At 53.8% G+C, this 23,221-nt stretch overlaps 6 protein-coding genes across 6 annotated transcripts; 4 read left to right on the top strand and 2 right to left on the bottom strand.

Moving 5' to 3' along the window:
* Positions 1 to 1,365: 1,365 nt before the first annotated feature.
* Positions 1,366 to 3,233, top strand: PG997_004472 (uncharacterized protein; the record flags this gene model as incomplete). The annotated part of the gene is made up of 5 exons (XM_066808787.1): positions 1,366 to 1,485; positions 1,574 to 1,684; positions 1,785 to 2,449; positions 2,508 to 2,799; positions 3,183 to 3,233. The coding sequence occupies 5 exons, from the start codon at positions 1,366 to 1,368 to the stop codon at positions 3,231 to 3,233; spliced, it is 1,239 nt and encodes a 412-aa protein (XP_066672405.1).
* Positions 3,234 to 3,573: 340 nt separating this feature from the next.
* PG997_004471 (uncharacterized protein) lies at positions 3,574 to 4,383 on the bottom strand (the record flags this gene model as incomplete). The annotated part of the gene is made up of 3 exons (XM_066808786.1): positions 3,574 to 4,116; positions 4,199 to 4,282; positions 4,351 to 4,383. 3 exons carry the CDS (start codon positions 4,381 to 4,383, stop codon positions 3,574 to 3,576), a joined length of 660 nt encoding a protein of 219 aa, XP_066672404.1.
* Positions 4,384 to 5,240: 857 nt separating this feature from the next.
* Positions 5,241 to 6,401, top strand: PG997_004470 (uncharacterized protein; the record flags this gene model as incomplete). The annotated part of the gene is made up of 4 exons (XM_066808785.1): positions 5,241 to 5,265; positions 5,359 to 5,963; positions 6,020 to 6,100; positions 6,207 to 6,401. The coding sequence occupies 4 exons, from the start codon at positions 5,241 to 5,243 to the stop codon at positions 6,399 to 6,401; spliced, it is 906 nt and encodes a 301-aa protein (XP_066672403.1).
* Positions 6,402 to 8,051: 1,650 nt separating this feature from the next.
* On the bottom strand, positions 8,052 to 8,654 carry PG997_004469 (uncharacterized protein; the record flags this gene model as incomplete). The annotated part of the gene is made up of 2 exons (XM_066808784.1): positions 8,052 to 8,519; positions 8,637 to 8,654. 2 exons carry the CDS (start codon positions 8,652 to 8,654, stop codon positions 8,052 to 8,054), a joined length of 486 nt encoding a protein of 161 aa, XP_066672402.1.
* Positions 8,655 to 13,349: 4,695 nt separating this feature from the next.
* On the top strand, positions 13,350 to 15,189 carry PG997_004468 (L-lysine-aminomutase; the record flags this gene model as incomplete). The annotated part of the gene is made up of 5 exons (XM_066808783.1): positions 13,350 to 13,601; positions 13,656 to 13,837; positions 13,912 to 14,099; positions 14,246 to 14,712; positions 14,833 to 15,189. 5 exons carry the CDS (start codon positions 13,350 to 13,352, stop codon positions 15,187 to 15,189), a joined length of 1,446 nt encoding a protein of 481 aa, XP_066672401.1.
* A 2,353-nt stretch (positions 15,190 to 17,542) lies between these two features.
* Positions 17,543 to 21,005, top strand: PG997_004467 (mucin; the record flags this gene model as incomplete). Its single annotated transcript, XM_066808782.1, has 2 exons — positions 17,543 to 17,944; positions 19,530 to 21,005. The coding sequence occupies 2 exons, from the start codon at positions 17,543 to 17,545 to the stop codon at positions 21,003 to 21,005; spliced, it is 1,878 nt and encodes a 625-aa protein (XP_066672400.1).
* Between the last annotated feature and the right edge of the window lie 2,216 nt (positions 21,006 to 23,221).

The following is a 23,221-nucleotide window of genomic DNA, read 5'->3' as shown; positions in this document are numbered from 1 at the left end:
TTCGCCTGCATGGCTGGCTCGTCTTATTCGCTGCTAGGGGCAGGCAGCTACAACCCCACGTCACCCCCAAAAGCAAATAGCTGGCAACCGCCTACATTAACCTACAACTTGCATGCATTTGATTTGATGGTCTAGTGACTTCACTCTAACTTAGAAAGGAAATGGCTAATGAAGTTGCCGCATTCTATTCTCCCGATTCTCCCATTCCTACCTACCTACCTACATTGTCTCCTTTCCCCGGTCACCAATGAACAGAATCTTAGAGATACCTGTTAAAAGTCCGAACAGGCCCGTCGGTTAACGCCCCTGGATCCATGTGTCGCAGAAGAACTTACTCTCAGGAGAAGGCTTGTCTACGTGCCCAAATGACCTTACTTTCTGCCAAAGCGGGCCACGGCCTTGAAGAACTTCTTCACCGGCCCGCGCATGGACGCAGGCTTCGGCAGCTGAGCAGGCGGGGTGCCTAAGTCAGATGTCAGCGAACTCGGAGCTTCAGTAACCACGACCGGACCTTGTTGGATCACAATCGGAACTCGGTAAATCACAATAGGAGCATCACGAATTACGACCGGCGGGCGAGGTCGAGGTCGAGGTCGAGGTCGAGGTCGAGGTTGACGTTGAGGGCAAGGGCGAGTATGTGTAGTCACTGGCTCGCGCCTCTCAACTTCCCGAGTCCTATCATGATGCTGGGGGGTGTCTGTCTCTGGGGCCCCCTGCCCTCTAAAGCAGCCAGGGTAGCGCGGTGGTAATCAACCCGCCTAGGCATGTGTCTGGGAGGGTTCGTTGGTCGTGGCTGTCTTTGCCTTTGTCTTTCTTCTTCTTCGCGACGCTCATAATAATACTCGAGACTGTCTCTCATGGGCACAATTCGGATGTCACTCTGGTCCCTGTCCAAGCAACGTAGGGACTCGAGCACGCGTCGGTACATCAGCCGCCGACTGTTGTCATCTGCGATTTGCGAAATACTTCTGCACTCAAAGATGTCAGGAGCATGCTGAAACTGCTCCGCCAACGAGCCAGACTCTGGCGTGTCAGTCCTAGGGCAGTCCATTTCGGGTAGCAAAGAATTGGATCTTTTCTTTAGTTATTGCTGCGAATGATGGTAATGCAATCGGTGGTCTAGAACAGGCGTGGACCGAACGGAGTTGCCAGAAAAAGCAAGCTGAAGCCGACAGTCTCCTTTTATATCGCCTTCAGCCACCCCGAGCCCGAGGTAACGCCATAATAGCTATTATGTGCTGAACAAAACAGCTGTCTACGTACAACTTGGACACATCCATTGTGCATATCTGCTTTGTTACATTGTGTAGCAAGACAGTTGTTGCTCATGGCAAAGAACATCAAGTCGCTTGTGCCAGCCACACAATGTGCGCAATCCCCTTTGACACTCGAGAGCAACGGGGGTGGTATAAGGGCATTGAGATCCCTGCGCCGTGGCAAGGCACTCCCCGAATTGGTCAACCAATATCAACATATTCCGTTCTGGTGAAGATAGCTGTTGACAGCTCCCCGACGGATTCGCCAGAGTGGAACATCCAGCACAGCTCAGATTCTGAAGGCTATATAACTATAGCAAGGTAAGGCGGTGGGAAACAGGAGCAGCAAGGGCAACGGCAACGGCGACAGCAAGGAGAAGCCATGTGTATCAAACTCTCCGTCCACTACAAGGGGTGCAATTGCCTCCGTGAGTCGCTGAGCCCCTGTCCCACCTTTCAGAAGAAACGATCGGGTTTTTTGGGGTAGTCTCTTCGGGGGCGTTCAAGCACGAGAAACACTGCGGAAAGGTCCGTCGGTCTCGGCAGCAGGCCGACAGTGTATGCGATGACTGCGCCATCAAAGCGCGCGGGCTGCGGCCTCACCGGGTAGGGGATGGAGCCAACCTGCCCCGTCGCAAGGTGGCGGACGAGAGCTTCCGCAAGGAGCGCCCCGACGGCGGCCGTAGGTCACCCAAACACAAGAGAAGGAACGGCGAGAGGAAGAGGCACAGTGGGCACAGCCAATACACTGCCATCCCCACGAACGCGAACGCCTGGATCCCGAATCTCTATGACGAGGCCAAGCAATTACCCTCGGCGCCGCCGCCGGAGTATGGTCGGAAATACGCCCCCGCACCACCGGTATGTCCGCCCCGTCCCTCTAGAAGCGCACGGGAGCCTGCCGGGTCAGCTTCTTCATCATCTCGTAAACACCACGAGAAGAAGAGTGGTGGTAGTAGCAGTAGTAGCCGCGGTCGTCACGGTAAGTCATCCACTAACGATCGCCGCGGTAAGTCGGCCACTCACGATCAGCACGGCAAGTCATCTACTAGCGATTATAGCACTCGCGAAGACTGGCCACTCCGCGCCCCAGCCGAGCCAAGGCCAGCCCTGAGGCCCGGCGGCTTGAGGACTCAGGGGCCCAATGGCCCCCCCTCCCAATGTGCCTTTGCCACCCCTGCCCCAGCAGACGCGTACGTTCGCGCAGCACGCTGCCGCCGAGAACAGTAGCGGCCAAGTTCCATCCTATAGCCGGCCCGTGCGCCCCGAGTACACCCGCCAGCGCCCGACCGCCCCGCCGGCGCCTTCCAGGGGCATAAAGCAGCAAGAGGCCTTCGCGCACCCGCTTCGCCGGGAGCAGCGCCACGTGCAGCGCCACCCGCCACCGCCGCTCAAGATCCGCCCACCACAGCGCCAACCCCTGTACATGGAGTACCTCGAAGAGCAGAATTCGGAGATGGCGCAGCGGTACGGCAGCTGGAAGCCACCGGCGCCCCTTCCAACGCCGACCATGAAGCCGAAGCCAGCCGAGGCCTCCGAGGGGGTAAGTTGCGGGACTACAAAGCGGCTCTTGGATTTGAGTCTTCCGATTCCGACTCCGATGTCTCCTTTGCCTGTGTCGATGCCAGAAGGGTCGAGACAGGCCAGAGTGTGAACCCAATGGCTAACCCTTGTCATTCGGCGCCTCGTAGACGCTGAGTGTTGTTCAGCCCCAGCGCGAAACCACACCCCTTTCTTACATTTAGACGATGCAACAGTGGTAAGTAGGTAGATGAATCTAGGTCCAAGGGATATTGGCCAATGACTCCCTCATCGCAGTGCCTGGAGGTTTTTAGTTTTGTGTTTTCGTATTTACAGCCTAATTCAGTATATAAACATTCTATTGAGCTCTGTCCGGCTCAGTAACTGAGCTTGCCAAATCCTTAGATCGGTGTCCTCGATCAACTCTGTGGCCCGACTCTCCCCATGGCAACTTAGTCTCAATAAAACATGTCAAAGGGGTATAACAATGAACGGGGTACAAAACCCAACTGCTTTCAACAAGTGCTTCCTGGCTGTTTTCGGAACCTACTAGTTAGTGCAAGACCGATGAATCTTGGTGAGATGTGATTTGTCCGCTTGCTGTTTTGGTGAAGCGTGTCAGGAGCGTTTCCGCCGTGAGACACGGGATCTTCGGAGTCCTCATCTCTGATTGCGATGCCAATTGTGCCAGGTGTGATCGTCCCTGCTGTGATTGGACACATAGGCAGGCTCGTGTCAATCGCATCAACCGCTTGAGCATAATAATGCTGCCGTTTTCCATATTGCCGTCTCTGCCTTACCGACATCTTCCGAATATGACGAGAATATCAATATCCTGCCACCTGTCAATTCTGGAACCGCCGATACTGCTTATTGGGCCTTTCCATTCTTTGCGGATTTTTCCTTTTTGAGCCCTGAACTTGGCGATCGCGACTTTTACTTCCTTCTCGACGCGATGCTGCAACTCGCGACGGTAGCCGACCTTGAAGAGCAGTTCCAGCCACACGAAGAGGGGAGCAAGGAAGATGGCCTGGAACAGATTATCCAGCAATGCTGGCGCGCGGCCCTCGAATGCGCCATGGCCCACAAACTGAAGGAGCCAGCAGACGATGTGCGTAGCGATAGCAACCTGGTTTGTCAGCACCGAGTCCAGCGCCAAGGCAGCATTTGCACCAGCCGCGCCTGCAAGGCAGATGACAGCCAGTGCAGTTCCGGCCACAGGCTCCAGTAGGACGTATAGTGTACCCCAGGTGATGGCCGCGAGCGTCCCCAGGTTCGGTGGGAGATAGGGGATCGTCAATGCTTCCGGGAGAGGGATCAGGCTGCCCGAGTTTGCGGCCTAAGATGCAGAGTTGAGCGAGTTAGAGTGTTGTTGCGCCATGCGAAAAGAAGAAGTTGTGTGGTTTGGAACGTAGACATACCATAGCGAAACCGGAGAACAGGATCAACGGCACGCACACCATGTGTATGCCGACATTGACGGGGTTGTCATGATAGGCCCCGTACTGTTGGAATGGTCAGAAAGCTGGAAGCAGGCGTACGAGAAAGTGAGTGGTGGGCGATCCAGGCTTACGAAGGTGAGCTGTTTTTCCAGGTTGAGCGCCATGGTAGGGCGATACCGGTAAGGGAGATGGATTATTGAGAAGAAGCCGGCGAGTGAGAAAGAAGGAAAAAAAGCAAAGGCCCCCGAGCCGGTCCCAGGGATTTGCGACGCAATGAGAAGTAGAGGAATCAGCGAATGCTAGAAATCCCTACAGATGGGCTCATTACTCGGGCAAGTGGGAATACACGAGAAGAGAGTTGGAGGGTCGACTGGGCTGGCTTAACATGTGGATGGCCGAGGTGGGATACTCGGAATGGACAATTGTATCAATGGTAAGAATGTCTTGGGTTTGATGAGGTGCAATTGGATATTTGAGGTAAAGCTCGCTCGAGCTAAGCCTAAGACTGAAGGACCCTCCAAATATTGATGGATTGGAATCCCTTATGCAAAAGGCCCAGAGCACAAGATAAGTACCAACGTACCTACTCCATGGGCAGTTTGGTGGGGGCGTTTTTGGCAGCTACGGCTCGACGGCTGTCTTCTAATTCGTTCTGTGGCAGTTGGGCAGCTCGCAGCAGGGACAAGGAGAGAGCAAAAGACGGAGACGGAGAACGGAGAAGTCACCCTCATCAGTCAGCAGTCGTCAAGTGCCAAGGGGGGGCGGATGCATCTTGCATAACATTGAAGGACTTCTCGAGTTATTTTTAAGCCTCATCACTTAGTACGTAGGTCCTTGACTAAAAGGTGGGCGGGCTAGAACTAGCAGAGCAGAGCAGGTCTGGTCTGGTGTGTGCAGTGCATGCAGTGCAGTCAGCCTTGTGTTGAATCAATTGAAGGGTGGACTGGCTGCGCTACACTGCAAATACGGTGCAGTGCCATTGCTTCTGTTCGAACAACAGCCTTATCACCCACGCTTTGGAATGCGTGCCATTGTCTCTACAGCTGGTTAATTCTTTTTCATCCTGCCGGCCCTTTGAGAGAAGTGGGAAGAAGCATTTACTTGTTGCGACAATCAACTGCAAGCGCCCCGTGGCACAGGTACCTCGCGCTCGAATCTGCCAAAAACCAAGGTTGGAAATTTACCTGCACCTGCACCTGCACCCACGCGCTCGGCCTGGGATTCCGCGGTCCATCGACATTTTTCGTCCTCGCACCCCATCTGTCTCGACCGCGATATCCCGCCGCCAACGTCGAACCGTCGCCATCAAGATCAGATTGGACTCTTGGGATGGGACGAGCTTGGTGATCTGATAGCGAGTGTCTACCGAGGCGAACGGTCTGCCACCGTATCTCCCGCCTTCTACCTCTCGAACGAAGCCTTCTCTCTCTCTCTCTCTCTCTCTCGAGACGACGCGCGACAACTCTGCGCCGACCTTATACACCGTGTTGCCGTCATGTTTTTCCTTTATAATCTCGAGCGGCGCTTGACGCTTCATCCCTCGTATTTCGGCAAGAACATGACAGAGCTTGTCACAACCAAGCTGATGAAGGACGTCGAAGGAACATGTACCGGCAGCTACTATATCATATCGGTCATGGACAGCTTCACCATTTCTGAGGGTCGCATCCTGCCTGGCAGTGGACTTGCAGAATTCACGGTCGGCTACCGTGCCGTAGTCTGGCGGCCTTTCAAGGGCGAGACGGTGAGCGCAGATTCGCAACTGCTCTCACTAGTGTGAATCACTTGCTGACAACTCAGATCGATACCGTGGTTGTGTCGGTCAACCAGCACGGTTTCTTTGCCGAGGCAGGGCCTCTTCGCATCTTCGTATCTGCTCACGTGAGTATGCTCCTCCTGTCAACTGCTAACTGTCCCCTTTCTACCACGATGCCCTTTTACTCCAGCCAAACATTGGATTCTTGCTGGCTGACACCTCGCTTCCCAGTTGATTCCGGGTGAGATCAAGTGGGATCCCAACGGCACGCCGCCTAGCTTTCATGACGAAGAAACCACAATCCAGGTCGGTACGCACGTGAGAGTCAAGATCATCGGCACCCGAGCCGAGGTGGGAGACCTGTGGGCCATCGGTAGCATCAAGGAGGACTACTTAGGGTACTTTCTCCATCTCCTACCTCCGTGAATTTTCGCTCTTGTTTGCTAACAAAAGGGCTTGTAGACCTCTGAGTGAGGGCCTTCCAGCGTAAGGTGCGCTCAACTCCATTTATCGCACGGTGTCCTTCGTCTTTGAATGGAAGTCCGAGTGTCACCGTGCAAACGGTTATGCGCAATGCGTCAGGATGAGAAGAGAAAAATGCCATACATACGGTCAGATGAGCTAGGTCTCATTATAGAACAGGATGAAAATGCACTTCAACGAGGCCATCCATCTCCATCCAGTAACAAAGGAAGGCAGCCCGGTTCGTGCCGTCCCCGTACCGGCATGCTTGATTCTGGGCGGTTCCCGACTTCGCAGTACCAGGACAGCGTCTCGGCCTACCCAAATAACGAGTCCGGCTCTGCGCTCCGGTTGCTATAGAATTGCTAGTGTTGCTGATTGCCACAGAATGACTGGTGCGCAAGCTCACAAGGGGATATTTTTAACACCGCCAGTCATGAATTAATGAATTCACTCTCACGGCGCCTCATGACTTGCCTCGTGTCACTGCAATACAATGTGAAAAGCGATCTGAATTGGCTAAAATGAGGCCCAGCTTTAGAGTCTGCGAGCCGTGGGTTGAAAGCCTTGGTCGCCTGTGTTTCTGTCAGCTGGCGTGTGGGATTGGTCTGCAAATGCGACAGGATTCCCAGCTCGTTACCCCGGCAGTTTATAACAAGGGTAAGCACATGCATGTAGCCTATATATCCCTCCGACCTGCTTTAGAATTGCTTATGGCCTATTGGCTATTCTTGCAAATCCGAGTAAGGTCGGGTTTTTACAGCTAAGCAATCATCAAACCGACTGGAATGTAATCTACCTAGCTTATATAGTGCAAATTATTTTAAGGGGTGCAAGCCACAGGTGAGATGTGCACATGTATATAAAGCTGGCGTGCATCAATGCTTTGTGCAGATGGGGGGCATTGATCGGCACTGCGGCACGTCTTCTCACTGCGGTCCTGGCTGCCTGGCAGTAAGTATCTCGTATGCGGATGTGGGCGTATCGTTCGTTGGGCCCATTTGGGCAAGGACATGGATGCTAAAATTGCCCACAGCAGCATCCATCGTGCTGTGCCCCCTTGGCGCACTAGGGAGCCATCCTTTAAGTAAGAAGATGTTGGTCGCAGTCAGCCAACTCCATGGTTGAGAAGAAAACAGTTCATGCCTGCCAATACCTACATCATATAGATGCCATGAACGGCGTAGGCTTCCTTTTTTCGTCATCCCTACAAGACCCAAGACCATACAATGCCGAGTTCGATGGATGATGTATGCCCGCCTTATGGTGCTGAGGACGCCGGGGGTGCCGGGGCCAGGCCCAACGAACAACTGCATTTCACCAGACATGAAAGAATCGCCATAAACACACGGCTTCTCGCCGGCGTGGCAGCCCTGCAGGCCCTGGCCATATCGCTGTTGATCGCGATCAACGTCGGAGGTTCCATGGGATCTAACGGCTCAGTGCTGGCCGAGGACACCTTCATTCTCACAGTACGTTGGCTCTGCGCTGCGTCTGCAAGCCAGACATGTAACAGAGAAAAATTGACAGACTTTGTAGTGGACTGGGTGGTATGTCGCAGAATCTTCGGACAAGACCATGAATCTGTTGTACACGTTTTATTTCTATCTCAACTCACTTTGTGTGCGCCATATCAACGGGGCCAGTTGCCTTTACCATAAGGTCGGGCACTCTTTCGACGACGTCCTCATTGACAAGGCGCTGCGCAACCATTTCAACGAGACATACCAAGCCGATCTCGATGATGGCGCTTTCAAGTTCGCGTCTTGGGCGGGGATGAAGCGCAAGGGCATCACGCTTGGCCCCTTCATCCTCATACTTTTCGGCATGCTCATCGGCCTGAGCTCCTGGCTTCTCGTCCTCGTGAACGAGCGAGCCAAACAGGCAGGCCTGCGGAGGGTGGTGCGAATCGGCAGCGTCGTGACGCAGCTGGTATCGGGCGTGGTCCTTTTGATCGCAGGTATGATGCTGCGAGCCGATTCCGAGAACGCTTACAATGTCTTGAAAAGTGCCAAAGTCAAGGACGAAGGGACAGGCTGGGGTTTCTTCGCCGCCGTCTTCTGCGCAGCCCTTGCTCAAATTCTGGCCGGAGTCATCCAGTGGACCTGGGCCGCTATGCGGCCCTCGCTAGACAAGATCGACCAGGGAAACGGGGCTGTGGGCATGTTGCCGGCGCATGATGATCAGCTCCCCGCGTACTCGAGGCGTAAGTCCCATGATCCGTGACCGTCCCTAACTTTGGACACCCTCGAGAGACTAAACGAGTATAATGTGCAGATGACCCGATGGGCCAACCACCCAGTTTGGATCCCGGCTACAACGGAGACTCATTCGAGCTACGAGATATGAGCAGACCTCATTCCCATGACAGTGATAGCCCCGAGGCCGCCACCATCAATCGAGGGAATTAGCGGAATGTGGAGGGGGTCCAAGCCCATTTGGAAAGAGGGCTTCTTACCGAGCAAGTTACGGTCAGTATGAGATAGGTAGGGTAGCACAGCATGTATACCTGAGAACCTCTATATGCGACAATAGGCCATACACGATGATGCACATAACAGCGCCCCATTGCGAGCAAGATACGGCCACTATTGCGTTAATCCATTTTGCTTCTGGAGCCTTACCATTGGATGATGCTCTTCTGTCCCCTCGAAAGGATGCTTCCGCAATTTCCACCGCATATGACCATTGCTCTATATATTGCCAACCTTCATAGAATCTCTGATATAACCTGCATACTCTCAAGGGAGGCGAAGGAAGAAGGGGGGGGGCTGCAAAACAGGATATCGAAACATATTGAAGTACGACACTACATACATACATCTTACTTCTCTCACCAGGTATTGGCCGGATGACGAAAAGAACATAGATCCCAAGCCAAAGTACTGATGAAATATATACTATAGGTACCTTATCTACAAATCTCAACCCTGAACCGACTCTCAAGCTCAGGCAAGAGTCGAGCTAACCCAAGCAGTGTGGTAGTATGCAAATGTGGAAATATACTTGCGGTCGGCAGCTCGACTGGTTTCTGATGTTTCAAAGGCGTTCTAATTTACATCTAGACAGTACCTGGATGGAGGCATTGCCCACCCACAACTGTTTCTCGATTCAAAGGTGTGCCATGCTGATTCCCGCTGACCGCCTGCGGCCTTCTGCTGCGGATATGGGGGAGCTGAGCTCGTTACCTAGATACGAATGCGAGTAGTGAGCCATGTTGCGGCAAGATGGCCGGCCGGTCTCTTCTGGATGGGTGGTCTACATAGCTGGCCGTTCTTCCGCGATTGGGCATCGAGCTCATTGTCACTTTATCCCTACGGCCAGCATCACACCCGATATCATACCGACATGATCGAAGCCTCAGAGCGAGTACGTCACCTTTCCTGCCCCCAAAAGCCTCCATCGCTTTTCCGGCGCCGAGTTGATGTTTGCCACCTTCATGCTACTAACTATCAAGGATACAAGCGAGCTGTAGAGGTGGGCATTTGTTGCCTGGATACTAGGTACCTAGTTAAGTAGGTACCTTCCTTACCTTCATGTTACTAACCTTCGCACCTTCCGAAGTCATGTTCTGGTCAGAAGACTCCAACATCGCGGGACCCAACAGACCAACAGCATCAAGTTCCAGACGCCATCGATACATCTTCGAACCTCTAAACCTACTATACCAACGTTACTTGACAATTATAACACACCCTCCATTCCGCTGCACACCGAGGTTACGTTACGCGTGGCACAGCTTCTTCATTGAGAATCGATCGCGGCTCGCACCGTCGGGTCCTTCTTCCCAGAATACTCTGGAATCATCGAGCCTGAGTGGAGATGAGCTTCGAACACCGGCACTGGTGCTTTCTTCCACCAGCCAGTTGACCAGGGCCATCGCCCGAGAACGAACATGGCGGTACTGTGTTGCTGAAAGAGGGTTAAACATATACCGATATTCGTTTGCAGCAGTCTGGTCGCCCGCAGATCTGGGTACGACCCGTCTACGTGGACCACGAGTCGGCCGCATGTTGACCAAGTCACCTGGTCATATCCCGAGCTCTCATGCTCTCGGAACCGCGAGTGCCTTCTCTCGAGATCGGTTAACCCTGCTCATCTGTAGCGTGTTCTTTCGGCAACAGAAGTTTGCCACCCCAGAGTCTGTCTATCACAGCCGCCGGGAACCAAGACGAGCACTATCACACTGCATCGTGCAGGACAACAGACCGAAAACACACCCCCTGCTAAACCCCTACCCTGATATACCCTGTTGCCACGCGCCACTCTCGCCTGGAGCTTTTTCTTCGATTTGGGGGCTCGAGCGGGACAAAACGAACCATCCCAGTCATGTTGACCACTCGCCGGAGCTGGGCAATGCAGACAACTTTGCGGGTCAGGTTCGAACAAGAGCCCTTCAGATTACTGTATCTGCTCTATAGAATAGCCCAACCTGGACGCCAGAACATGCCGTGGCGACCAACGACCATGCAAGTGACGAGACGGGTAAGAGGAGCGCATATCGTGCAAGCCTAGTTTCGCAGCCGAACGGATCCAGAACCCGAGCGAGTTTGTCTACTTATGAACCCCAAGCTCTGGCGGAGAAAGGTGTGCAAAGACGATCCTTAGCTATGGCCCCCTCGAGTGAGTGAGTCACGGCAAGCCGAGTAAAAAGACATGGCCCTCTCCCGAGGCCGCATGAGGGCGGCCGCATCGGGGGCCAGCAACCTTCTCCAAGGTCAACTCAGTAGACGAGCGCGCTTGCGACTAGGGTGCTCAGGGGCGCTCAAAATACAATCAAGCCTCGGTGAATGGAGTCCCAACAACCAACTGTACTGGCGGACTCTTCTGGACTGTAAGAGTGTCATTGGTTCTCTTAAGCGCCGGCGGAGTCCCAAGGCGCATTCAACCTCTCCACCGCGCGGTAGGACGGCGTGCTCCCCGATACATGTTACGCAACTCGTTGTTGCCCGAAAATGACACAACGGACAATTACCCGGAAATTAGGGCTCTGGGCAAATCAACAATTGCAGGTAGCTCTGAGCACACAGGCGAGTTGCTTATGACGCAAGTCGAGGCAGCAGTGGATCTACTGGCTGAGTCCCAACCCGTTCTGTTGGTAACCAATAGCATCATGAAGTATAACACCCAAACCGAAGGCCTCCAGACACGACCCCTCAGCATCCACATTCTGATGCTCATTGCTCAGATACAGAGAGTGTCACTGATCTAGCCCTAAAAACGTCCAGCTAACCCGTTCAGCAGGGCACCGTACATTTGGCCCTGCTGCCAAAGCCTTGATCTTGACGCAGGGAAAACGCCCAACAGGTACCAGGCAGCTTCCTGATGTGAGAGGGACGCTGGCTGTATCTGCAATTGGAGGCCAAGCCTAGCTGCAGTGGGTAACTCGAAGTGGTCCTTGAGAAACCCGCCTGCTAGGCTGAGATGAAGCGAAATAACAAGATATCCGAAGCTCGCAGTGTGTAATAACTGGACTTCGGCCCGCCGACTTGAAGGTCCACCGTCTACTAGGCAGCCGTCCCTACTGTACCAATAGACGCCAGGCGACAAGGGTCGCAGTATAGTTCTGTCATGTTGGTTGACCATCCACGCCTCATTTCGCGGCAAAGGAGGCCATACCCCGGGTCTATCGCGTCTAGAGAGACACCAAGTCGAATAAAGGGGCAACGCCAACAAGACAAGACTAGGATGGGAGTATCGCAAGTCTCGCCACGATTCGCACAACCTAGCCCCCACAAGGACATGATTGCATTATGCTAGCGGTCTAGCAAAATTCATCGCCGACCTGTCCAACAACCAACCTGGACGAAGTCTGGAAATCTCGATTGGGCACGACCCATAAGAACAGCAGGTAACGAAAGTCAGCATGGAAATTCCAGACGTGCTGGTCAGGTAGCTTGCTGTTGATTCCGCCCCGCAACCCTTACGTATTTTCTGCTTGCATGTGGCCTCTTACCCGACAACGATGGGGGATGCAGACCAGTCACCCATTGGTCATGTGCATGTAATTCGATGCAGAGCCTACATGGTTCTCGAGCTAGGGTCCCGGTTGCGTGTTATGGCCTGCTTCCCTCCCATATCTCCTGGGGGTATAGGATGAAAGTGCCCACTCGTGTCGAAGGCATCTCCCGGAAGTCTATCCCGATGAGTAGAGATATCGAGAGGGCAAATAACGGCGTTGGTTGGTGTAATGTCATCTGGTCTTTCTCTGTTGTGTGTCTACTGTCCTAGTGACTTCGGGATATGTGTGTATATAGGGCTGGATGAGACCGACAGTTCAGAGTCTGAAATGTTTCTTCCATCGACATCTCCAATGTCGATGTATGCCAGAACGAACTTCTAATCAGTTCTACCTGTGAGTACCATCTTTCTCTTATTACGCCCCAATAGTCAAGACAACCTCCTACTTGTAGAGAAGCAACACTTACTCCCTTCTTTCCGCCAATGATTCACAAGCACATGTTGCATAAAAAGGCCAAGGTGCTCCTCCCAGTCTTGTGCTCAGCGCTGATAACCCTTTGACGTCGATGGCCAGCTTTCCTACAGTTGGCAACGCCATACAGGATCTCGCTCCAATACGCTCGAATCCCAGGCACTATTCTGCCAACACAAACTGCAATCGGCTCACGAGATCTATACAGTGTCATACAAACTATTTGTGTGCTTTGGCGAGAGGAATATCATCTCTACCACCGACATCAGTAGGTACACACTCGAAATCCTGTTGAGATAGATCAATCGTGGGCTAAACATGACTACGGTGAACGCAGAAACAGCGCGAGACAATCCTATCCATCTTCGGACCTACCTATATCCCCACGACAGACGCAAAAGCCCGGGGTTCTCTGTCGACGCCGAACGAAAGCCACCATCTAGCCCGCTCTTATCAGTGTACTTACTAGCTTCGTCGCCATGATGAGACGAGTCGACCGTATCCAGAAGTCGTTGCCTGGAGCTTTGGCCGCCAGAAGGCTAGCCTTACGAACTTCTATGCCACTTCAAAGCTCTGTGGCGTCAAGGGCACAGTACAGCCAAGCCGTCGCCGTGGCAGGGCCAGCAGCTGAGGAGCCCTCCCCGCCTTCGAATGGAGCAGACGAGTTCTGGCGAAAAGTGCCCATGTGGAAAGACGTATCAACTGATGAGTTCATCTCATGGAGCTGGACTGTTCGTAGCCATGCTGCCCCCATACATGTGTTACTTAACTAACAATGACATCAGAAGAAGAACGTTGTGGAGCATCATAGCCGCTCAGCACCGGAAAGTCTCAAGGGGATTCTTGCAAGCGTGCTCCCTGATCATGTGCCCTTCACCAGCAATGCATCACTTGTGCAGAGTCGAGAAGAGTTCATCAAGGACATCTTCGGTGGTATAGCGGAGTCGTCGATGTCACTTCGCATAATGTGTGTTGACATTCCTTGGCCCACTGCGGCCCCCCTATTCGGTTTCCCAAGGATATAAAGCTGACATATACAAGGCCACATGTCTTTAGCCGGATCAATTGGCAGGATCCTCGACACGACCCTATTTTCCGGCAATTCATCCCACTCAAGTCCCTGATACAGCCTGACCACCCCAAGAGCAACTATGATTCTCTACATGAGAACCATGACTCTCCTGTCAACGGTCTTGTGCACCGCTATCCAGACAAGGCACTGTTTCTTCGTAAGCCTATCTCCAACCCCTCTGCATGGCATCTCGGCTAACAAGAAGGAACGATGGTAGCGATCTCTGTTTGCCCTACCTACTGCTTGTACTGTACGCGATCATACGCCGTAGGAGCCGACACCAGCGATGTATCGAAGCAACAGATGAAGCCGATCCTGAAGCGATGGGAGGCGGCCTTCAAGTACATCGAGGACACCCCACAGATCACCGACGTTGTCGTGTCGGGGGCGACGCTTACTATCTGTCCCCGGAGCAGCTGGCGTATATCGGCGAGCGCCTGATCAAGATCCCCAACGTCAAGAAGTTCCGGATTGCGTCCAAGGGCCTTGGTGTGGCGCCGAATCGCATCCTGGACCCGAACGACCAGTGGTCCGACGCCCTCCTCTGGGTACACCGGCTGGCCCTCAAAGCGGGCAAGCGTGCGGCGCTGCACACCCATATCAACCACCCCGATGAGATATCGTGGATGACGGAAGAGGCCTGCCGGAAGCTGATTGAAGGCGGACTGACCATCCGCAACCAGTCGGTTTTGCTCCATGGGATCAACGATAATGCCCAAACCATTTCGAAGCTCATCCGGGCGCTTGCGGAGGACCTGCGGATCAGTCCGGTAAGTTGGCTGTCGACATCATTGCTCTTCCCAACTATGGCCCACGTCAAATCGAGTGGTATAGCTCTTCCTCATGATCGAGAGTCCGGCTAACAAGTGAGAAACCTGCCCGTCATCCAGTATTACGTCTACCAATGCGACATGGTGAAGAAGGTCGAGCACCTTCGCACGCCGCTCCAGACCATCATGGACATTGAGGCCAAGATCCGCGGCTCCATTGCGGGCTTCGACATGCCTCAGTTCATTGTCGATCTCCCCGAAGGCGGCGGCAAGCGGCTCGCGGGGAGCTACCTCTCGTACGACCGGGACACGGGCGTGTCCCGGTACATGGCGCCGGCTGTTACCGGCGGCGGGACGAAAGAGAACAAGGTCTATGAATACTACGACCCGCTGCCTCCGACAGCCCAGATGGACCTCACCCTCCGATCCCTGGGGGTGCCGACTAACCGCTTATCACCCCTTGTTCTCGTGTCGTAGGTTTTACGAAGCTGACAGGCAGCTCTCACGCGCGTGTCTCGTGTACTTCAAAAGCTACCCTCTCGTGATAGGAACGCAGGGACGGAGCGGAAAGAGGATTACGGAGTCAACGAAATTGCATGCCCATGTTCTTCCCGAGTCCATATCTCGGGCAAGCGAGCCAAGGCCCGGGGTTGGTTCTGGGATGACCTGGCTTAATACGTGCTATTATTACACACGGGCTAATCGAGAGGGGGACAGCGGGTATTCCCTGACGCAATTTCACGAGAGCTGGGGTCGAATCCAAGACAGAGGAGGCAGGCAGTCATGTGGTTTTCGTTCCTGAAGAATAAGAGGGATGTTGTTGAATCGGTTTCCCTTTCCCTTTTTGGAAGTTTTCCAAGTTTCTTTCCCCCCTCTCGGGTTTTCTTTCGCTATTCTCATACTTCTCTCGTTCTATATACTGCTACTAGAATTCTTGTATAAACTATTTCGGATGCAATGTTATCAGTCGACGAATCAACAAGCTGGTATCGGTTGTCACCGTTTCCCTTCTGGAGATGAGTGTTGACTAATTCGGCGCGCCAGTTGTAGGGGGTGCTTACGTAGAATTATGGAGCGCGTCAGCGGCGGTTGAGTGGTTGTTGGTTGGTTTTGGAGTGTAGTTGACGCCCATTCTAGATCCTTCACAGCTTGGGGCGGGGTATGCATCCATTTGGGCGTGTGACTCCGGAGCGGGCTCTGCAGGAAGGAGGCGAATGCGTAAGTAAATGAATGCCCACGACGGCCCAAGAAAGCACGCCTGCACGCTGCTGCGCAGGTGGGCAGCTCCCAAGCTCAGAAGCTCAGAAGCTCAGAAACAAGCTCACTGGGCTCCTACTGCGAGGTGCGCTCCCGGCTGGGACGGCCGAAGCACATTGGTTAGGCCGAGAGTGGTCGACTGGATCTCTGAGGGGACGACAGGCACGCAGGCACGGAACCAAACAAACAGCTCCACGTCAGAAAATAGCGTGACAGGCACAGGTAAAGCTCAGGTGGAAACAAGCGCCGATCGCTGCCTCTTGCGACGCTGTCACCATCACCCTGGAGGGCCCAAAGGGGAAAGGGAGCGTTGAACCTAGACCCCTGGGGGAATAGACAGAATAGAGCAGAAAGGGGGGAGCCAATTAGCGCTGGCATTACGGGCAGATTGGCAGATTTGCCCTGGGGCTTACGGAGCTACTGGCCACTGGGGCCTTGGGGCCCTGGGGCCTCGGGGCCTGTACCTGGCCTGACCCTATTCGTACCGCACCTGTTCGTCCCCATTCTCTGTCCACACGCCGCCCGCCGCCCAGCAGCCAATCAGGGCGGCCTGAGCCATGCCATTGAACGCAGGCTTCTGAGTGGCATGCAGAGCCAACCTAGCCAACCGAGCAATTTGATCTATCGTACCAATCCGCGCTGTTTGCTGGCTTTCCCTTGGCTAAGGTCATGTCGCCAGCCGGCCTGGAACGCTCGGCGACGAGGCGACGAGGGGTGGGAGAGAACGTGGCAGGCAGGCAGGCAGGCAGGCACGAACACCCTTCTCGAACTTCCGAACCTTGCGCTGGGCAATGTTGAGCAACATGGTTAAGCATGGTTAAACATGGTTGGACTGGCTGGCTGACTGGGGTTCCGGTTGGGGGGCAAGGGTCACGGTTCGGCCAATAGACGTAGCTTCGGGTCCCTAGGTGATGGACAAGACTAACTGTAGCTAGAGAGAGATAGCTTCGAAGTTCTGGCTGTTCTGGATAGGCAGGCAAGGTAGGCAGGCAAGGTAGGTGGCAGGGTATGTTTGATGTGTAAACACATCCATCCATCCATTACACGCTGCCGTGCCGTGCGCATATGGGTTGGCCTTACAGACGCCACGACTTACTTGCTGAGCGAGAGGAGGCATTCCGCAAGAACCTCAGCAATCTTACCTCGAGCTTGTCGTCGTCGAATGGAGCAAGCGGCATTATTGGCCAACGTTGTCACCTCCATCCATCCACCCTGAGCTGTTCGTACCTGCCTTGAACGAGCCTGCATACTTTACATGTACATACATCCATTCAATGCCTACTGCTGCTGCTGCTGCTACTACTACTACTGCCACCTACATGCATGCGTGCCAACCTTGCCATTTAATCTTTTTAATTTTCTATTCCACCTCTTCCCTCGATAACTTCACTCTGTTCTTTCCCCCCCTTCTTTTTTCCCTTTCCCAAGCACCCGGGCTTTGGTTTGCTGGCTTGTCTGCTTTTCTTTTCTTCTTTCTCTCCCGCCGCCGACTTCTTGTGTTTCACAAGCCCTGGCACCTGGCTCGACTTATTAAGTTGTAAAACCTACGAACAGCGCACGTCCGAGAGCTGCCATGGCTCCATCATCCTACGTCAAAGGGGGTTTGCAGGTGTTTCCCCACGCGACGAGCCTCGACACCACCGCCGATTATCATTCAACACTGCTCGACCAGACGCAGCACGCACAGGCACAGGCAGCACAGGCAGCACGGACGCGAGATGCAGACCAGCTCGGCCCTCCGGCGGCGGCCGACAACAGCAACAGCATCAACACCAGCATCACGCGGCCGTGGACGGCAAAGAGACCCGGCAGCAGCAGGTCGATGAAATCATTCAAGTTCACCACGCGCAGAAGCCAGGAGGAACCAACGCCCGGCCCTCATGCGGATTCCATACAGCCAATTGGCTCCTACACCGAGATATCGAGCCAGGAATTGGAGGTGTTCAAGGCATTGCCGACCACCATCAGGCGCAAGGTCAGTGGTTCTTTTTTTCCTTTCTGGTCTCCTCCTTCCTCCCGCTTGAATTTCGATCGCCGTCGCCTTTTCTTTCTTTCTTTCTTTCTTTCTATTTCGCCTGGTTGCTCCATTCCTCAGACCCTACCCATTTGAAGCCCTTCAATTGGCATTTCTCCATTCTCGTTTCATTTCCGAGGGCCAAGAATGATGGCACGGAAAAGCAACGGTTATGCGTGTTTATACATGCCCATACTTGGCAAGTTGGCTCTTGCTCGCGGCGAAGCGCCCACGCTACCCAGAAAAAGACTACCGCCTACCTACTGCCCACACTGCCCACTGCTACAGTACTACTTCGCACTTAATCCTACCTACCGGCACTACTGCAGTAGCTTGCTTGTACGTGCCTGCCTGCCTGTACCTAAGAAGATACCTTGGGTACGTAACCTACAGGTTCTGATTGAGTCCAAGAAGTGTAGGTACGCAAGTAGGTATGGTAGGTAGGTAGGTAGGTAGGTAGGTAGGTAGTAGTTTAGTGTGGCGATCGCTTGACGTCGGTCAGCAGACGCCAGCAAGGAGCCCTGTCTCTGAAACGATAGCTTTGCCTTCGTCTTGGTCCGCATTGCGTGCATGCACGACGAGGTTTCTTCTCTGCCGTCTCGTGCCAAGCGCTGGCCGACTCCAGGGATATGCCTCCTACCCAAGTGCTACCATCATATTTATCCCACTTATCCTACCACCACCCAACAGCTGCATGCAAGGCCATGCAGCACTGTGGTAGTGGTAGTGGTGTGTGTGTGTGCCATGTGCTATGCTTGCTATGCTATGGGCAAGGGGGTGGGAAGTGGCGGTAGCGGTAGCGGTAGCGGTAGCGGCAGCGGTAGCAGTGCACGGCGATCAAGTCTGGTCCGTGCCCCCGAGCCACGAGAAGAGCTGCGACCTAGCAACCCAGCGACCCCCTTATTAGTGCTGCCGATAGTGGTACTGTGCGGTAGTTAGTTGGTTCCGTAGTAGCGGTACCTAACCTACTACACTCACAGCGCAGCACACGCGCACGCACACTATGGGCTGGACGCTTTGGGCGCATCGCAAAGGGCCAAGTTGCCCGTCTCCTCGTCTGCCCCCAGCACGCCAGGCCAGGCATCAGGAGCGATCCAATGTATGATGGAGGTATCCCGATCAATGGACGCATTGGATCAAGCGGATAGATGTCTGTCATCACTGTCATCTCGCCTTGTACCTGAAGTACTTGAACCTCCAAGGCCCTAATGCAAGGTCCCACGCTATGCGGGCGTCTCAGTATTCATCTCATCCCATCCCATTCACCCATCCTTGATTCACTGCACCTGCTGCACCGGCTGCGCCTTTTGGTTTCTCCCTACATGTACATTACATGCCTACTCCCTCTCTCTTTCCATCTGCCGCGCTAGCTCTTGTCTTGACCTGACTTGCTTCTTTCCTCTCTCTCTTTCGTGCCTGAAACTGTTGCATTCTTCCCGTCGGCACTGCTTATTTATACCTAACCTGCGCCTAAGCAACTGCTCGTTTTTTTGCTTTACCTACTTTCCGCTCCTCGCATCATCAGCTAAAACTTGCTTCTTATTAGTACTTCTCGACGTCTGAGCAGCTACAACTAGTGCAGTCAACGTCGGGCCTGCACGGCAACAGCGGCGTCAACAACACTACGACCACTTCTAATGTTGCCGAGCTGTTGCTGCTGAATGAGAAGGCCCTAACAGATCAAGGCGGCCGCGCTGTTGGCAGACAGGTTTATACTCGGCCAAGCCCATTGTATCAGACTGCTACTAATGCAGCTTCGGCGGACCGCTGGCCGCTGAATCACTCTTCCCTGCCTCGACAAGATAGAGATACTCTTACGAGAGAGGAGCAAGTGGCATTGGCTAGGAAGTTGCGGCAGAGTGTAATCCTTGACGCTGCCGACGAAGCCCGGTGTAAGGCTGGTCACCGCCAAGTAAGGCGCTTGAGCCCGCCGGTCGAGACTCCCACCCTGTCATCCGGCCGCCCCAGCATGGAGTCTCGTGCCAGTGACTTGCAAGATTCCCCCTCTCACCACGCAACTGCTCGAAACTCGTTCTACGACAGCTTTCGGTGGCTCGAGGAAGACGAAGATCTGGATCTGAGTCTCCATATCGACGACTGCCACGCCAACCTCCGGGAGCCAATGGCCACACCTACCAAAGAGCGCCGGCCTTCCTTTTGCCGTCGCCTGTCCATCGGCAAGATGCCCTTTGGAAAGACCCCCGGCTCGTCGAGCCGGCCGAGTACGAGGGATATGTTCAGGGCACCAACCTTCCCGACTGGAACTGCCGATCCGCAGAATCAACACGGCCGAAGGAAGTCCCGGGCGCTGTCTCTCATAACACCGAGACACGCCTCTCATGTGTCGACGGCTTCTATCGACTCCGCTGCTGCGCATTACCAGGACCCCGAGGCCCGACTGAAGCTACGTGCGTATCTGTCGACACCTCAGAAGTTTGACGAAGCTGTCCAGTTTGGGTTCCCTTCCAATGATGTTGGCGCCCCCAGGCCATGTGCGGAGTCGCAGCAACCGAACAAAGGCGATTTGCGGCACAAGACCTCGGATGATTCGGAGAAGCTCAAGACGTTCCTTTCAGACGACCACTCCTCCATATACAGCGACGATGAGTCTGTTGCGGACCCGGATACACCCATGACGCCTAATTCTCCAGAGAAGGAGAAACAAGCTGCAAAGAACGCAGGCTCCCGCCTCGAAGCCCCGCCGACGGGGGATCCAGAGAGCTCGATGCGAGACCCATCGGCCTCGCGTGAGATGACGTTGCGAATGACGCTTACTCGACCGGACCTGCGGGCCTCGGAAGAACAGATCTACGGCTGGCAGAGGAATACACACACACGTGCCGGTAGAATGTCACAGTCTGTTCCGCGCGGCGATGGTGCCTCTAACCAGGCATCTTGCGTTGCCGATGCCAAATCCAAGGCGGACTATGAGAGATTCTTCAGCGAATTGGACGGGTCTGCGGCGCCGGCCTGCGAAGGCGGTGCCATGAAACGATTCTGGCACCGTGTTACCCGAAATTAAGAATGGCGATTTCCATTATCCATATTTCGATGACGAACGAGCACCATATCTATCGGAGCCGGACACAGGGAGCGAAGAAGGGCTGGTCATCATTTCTCATTTGTAACATATTTATCGACGGGGGTTCTCATTGGTGGGCATTCCTCCCGTTGTCAAGCGATCATTACCCATGTGTCACCAAGATATCATTTGAAATTCATAGGCGTTACCGCATGCATGGCTACGGCGTTGGTGTTGCGAGAAGAAGGGGGACAGTTGGTTAGGCCAGAATCAGGTCATAGAGTTGCCAACATTTCGGATCCTGGGTCATGCGAGCCACGGCATCATCAAGACCAAAAACGTCGCTTCTTCTGTTATTCGTCGGTCCCATCTGTAGTCCCGTTGCCATGTTTGCTGGCCGATTGCGGCTGGCGGTCAAGAGAAGAGCTGGTTGGTCCCTTGATCGACAGAACGAAATCTGGACTGTCCGTCAATCCTTATTTTGCGTCATGGAAACTACCGTTGTCCCTGTCCCTCTACTAAACCCCAGCTTGGCAAGGCACGGGTTCCCTGGTCTGGGACCGGGCCCTCCGCCTGTCGCTGTCTGCCTGGCCTCCCACTGCTGCAGGTACATACATGCCAGCATGTCCAGGGACCCCTCGTTTTTTTTCTTTCTTTTCCTTTTCTCTCTTTTTTTAGTGGACGCTTAGGTTCCCATGCCACGGGTCGGTCACCGAAAAGAAGGAGACGGGTCCGTTTCGGCTGCAAAGATGATTGGGCCAGCGCAGGCTGCTACTGGTAAGCGAGCCCATTCCCATTAGCAGCAACATCCGAGCACATCAAAAGAGCCTCCCCTCGCCCCCTTGGCCTCCCTTAGGTTGTCGGAGTATAAGTAGGTATATGCACGCTCAAGCGTTGGATGCATCCTTCTGGGCATCGAACCAGTCCAACAGGGCACACGTACGTTTCAGCGGACCTCTTACCTCTTCTCAAAAACTCGATGAGACATGGCGGGGTCGCAGTCGCAGTCGCCTATGCCTAGCGGGCATGCCGGTCCCCGTTTCCCCATTTTCCCTTTGACACAGGCCGATCGGCACGCCGATTCGAACACTAGGCATGCCTGCCTGCCTGCCTGCAGCTATTGATACGGTCCTGGTCGTGTATCTACTGTACGCTTCTACCCCAGCGACTGGTTCGTCCGCTGTATCTCCATATTAATCGCCTGCGCCGCCGACCTGTAGGAAAGGCACAATACGAGCAAGTGCGCACTGCTTGCTGCAAACTAGAGCAGCTCTGCATGTCTCAGGAGAGACAAGACATACATATGCCATTAACGGACATACATACACATACACGACCGGGACAAACGGTCTACATGGCGATGGAGGACACTCGCCTACATAAACACATACATACACACATATTCAATGCAGGCAAAACGGGTTAGTATCAAGGGAAGAAAAAGAGAGAAGAAAGAAGAAAAAAAAAAAAAAACGTAAAAGTCACATTCTCAGCTCTTGCTGCTGCTGCTGCGAGCAGTAGCATGTACCTATCATGTCCCAAGGGAACGAACCAGAGAGAGACATGATGGCGTTCGGCATGGTGTTGCACCGTAAACACATAGGTATAGCTGAGGCTCTTATACATAATATTGCAACCCATTCCAGGCTCCGAATTACGCATGCCATCCGTTCCGCATTCGCATCGAGATTGGCATGTAGGCATACGTATGCCTGCCTTGCTGTTACTGAAGAAGCACAAAGGCAATAATAATAGGTCGCATGCCTAATGCAAGCCATGCCATGCAGTCACCTACACCGTCCACGCAGAATACGACAATTCGCCACGCGGCAAGCATCATCTTTCTCCCTGGAACAACTCCGTTGGACAGGCATTGATGTTGTGCCAGAACTGCCCAATCTCGCCTTCGTCTTCAGCGACAGGACTGAATATATATATATATACGTACTTCTATATATATAGAGCGGGAGAGATAGAGAGACAGGGTAAATATAAAGAAACCAATTGACTTATTCGTGACAGAGTGTCGCAACATCTGCCCCCGCTTGCCTGCCTCCCTTAGCCAGAAGCGCCATGCAAACACCGCCGTCATCCCACCTACTCTAGTTTGTAATACAGAAAGAAATGACATGTCCGTACCGATGCCACCCCCCGTTCCTACGCCTCCCATAAGATAAACGGCCGCAATATCTCCTTAGTACACACTTCACAGGATT

The sequence above is a fragment of the Apiospora hydei genome (assembly GCF_038363865.1).
Source record: "Apiospora hydei strain CBS 114990 chromosome Unknown utg000004l_segment0_segment0, whole genome shotgun sequence".
Taxonomy (NCBI): domain Eukaryota; kingdom Fungi; phylum Ascomycota; class Sordariomycetes; order Amphisphaeriales; family Apiosporaceae; genus Apiospora; species Apiospora hydei.
The sequence above is the reverse complement of the archived record's forward strand: the minus strand, read 5'-3'. Positions and strand labels throughout refer to the sequence as shown.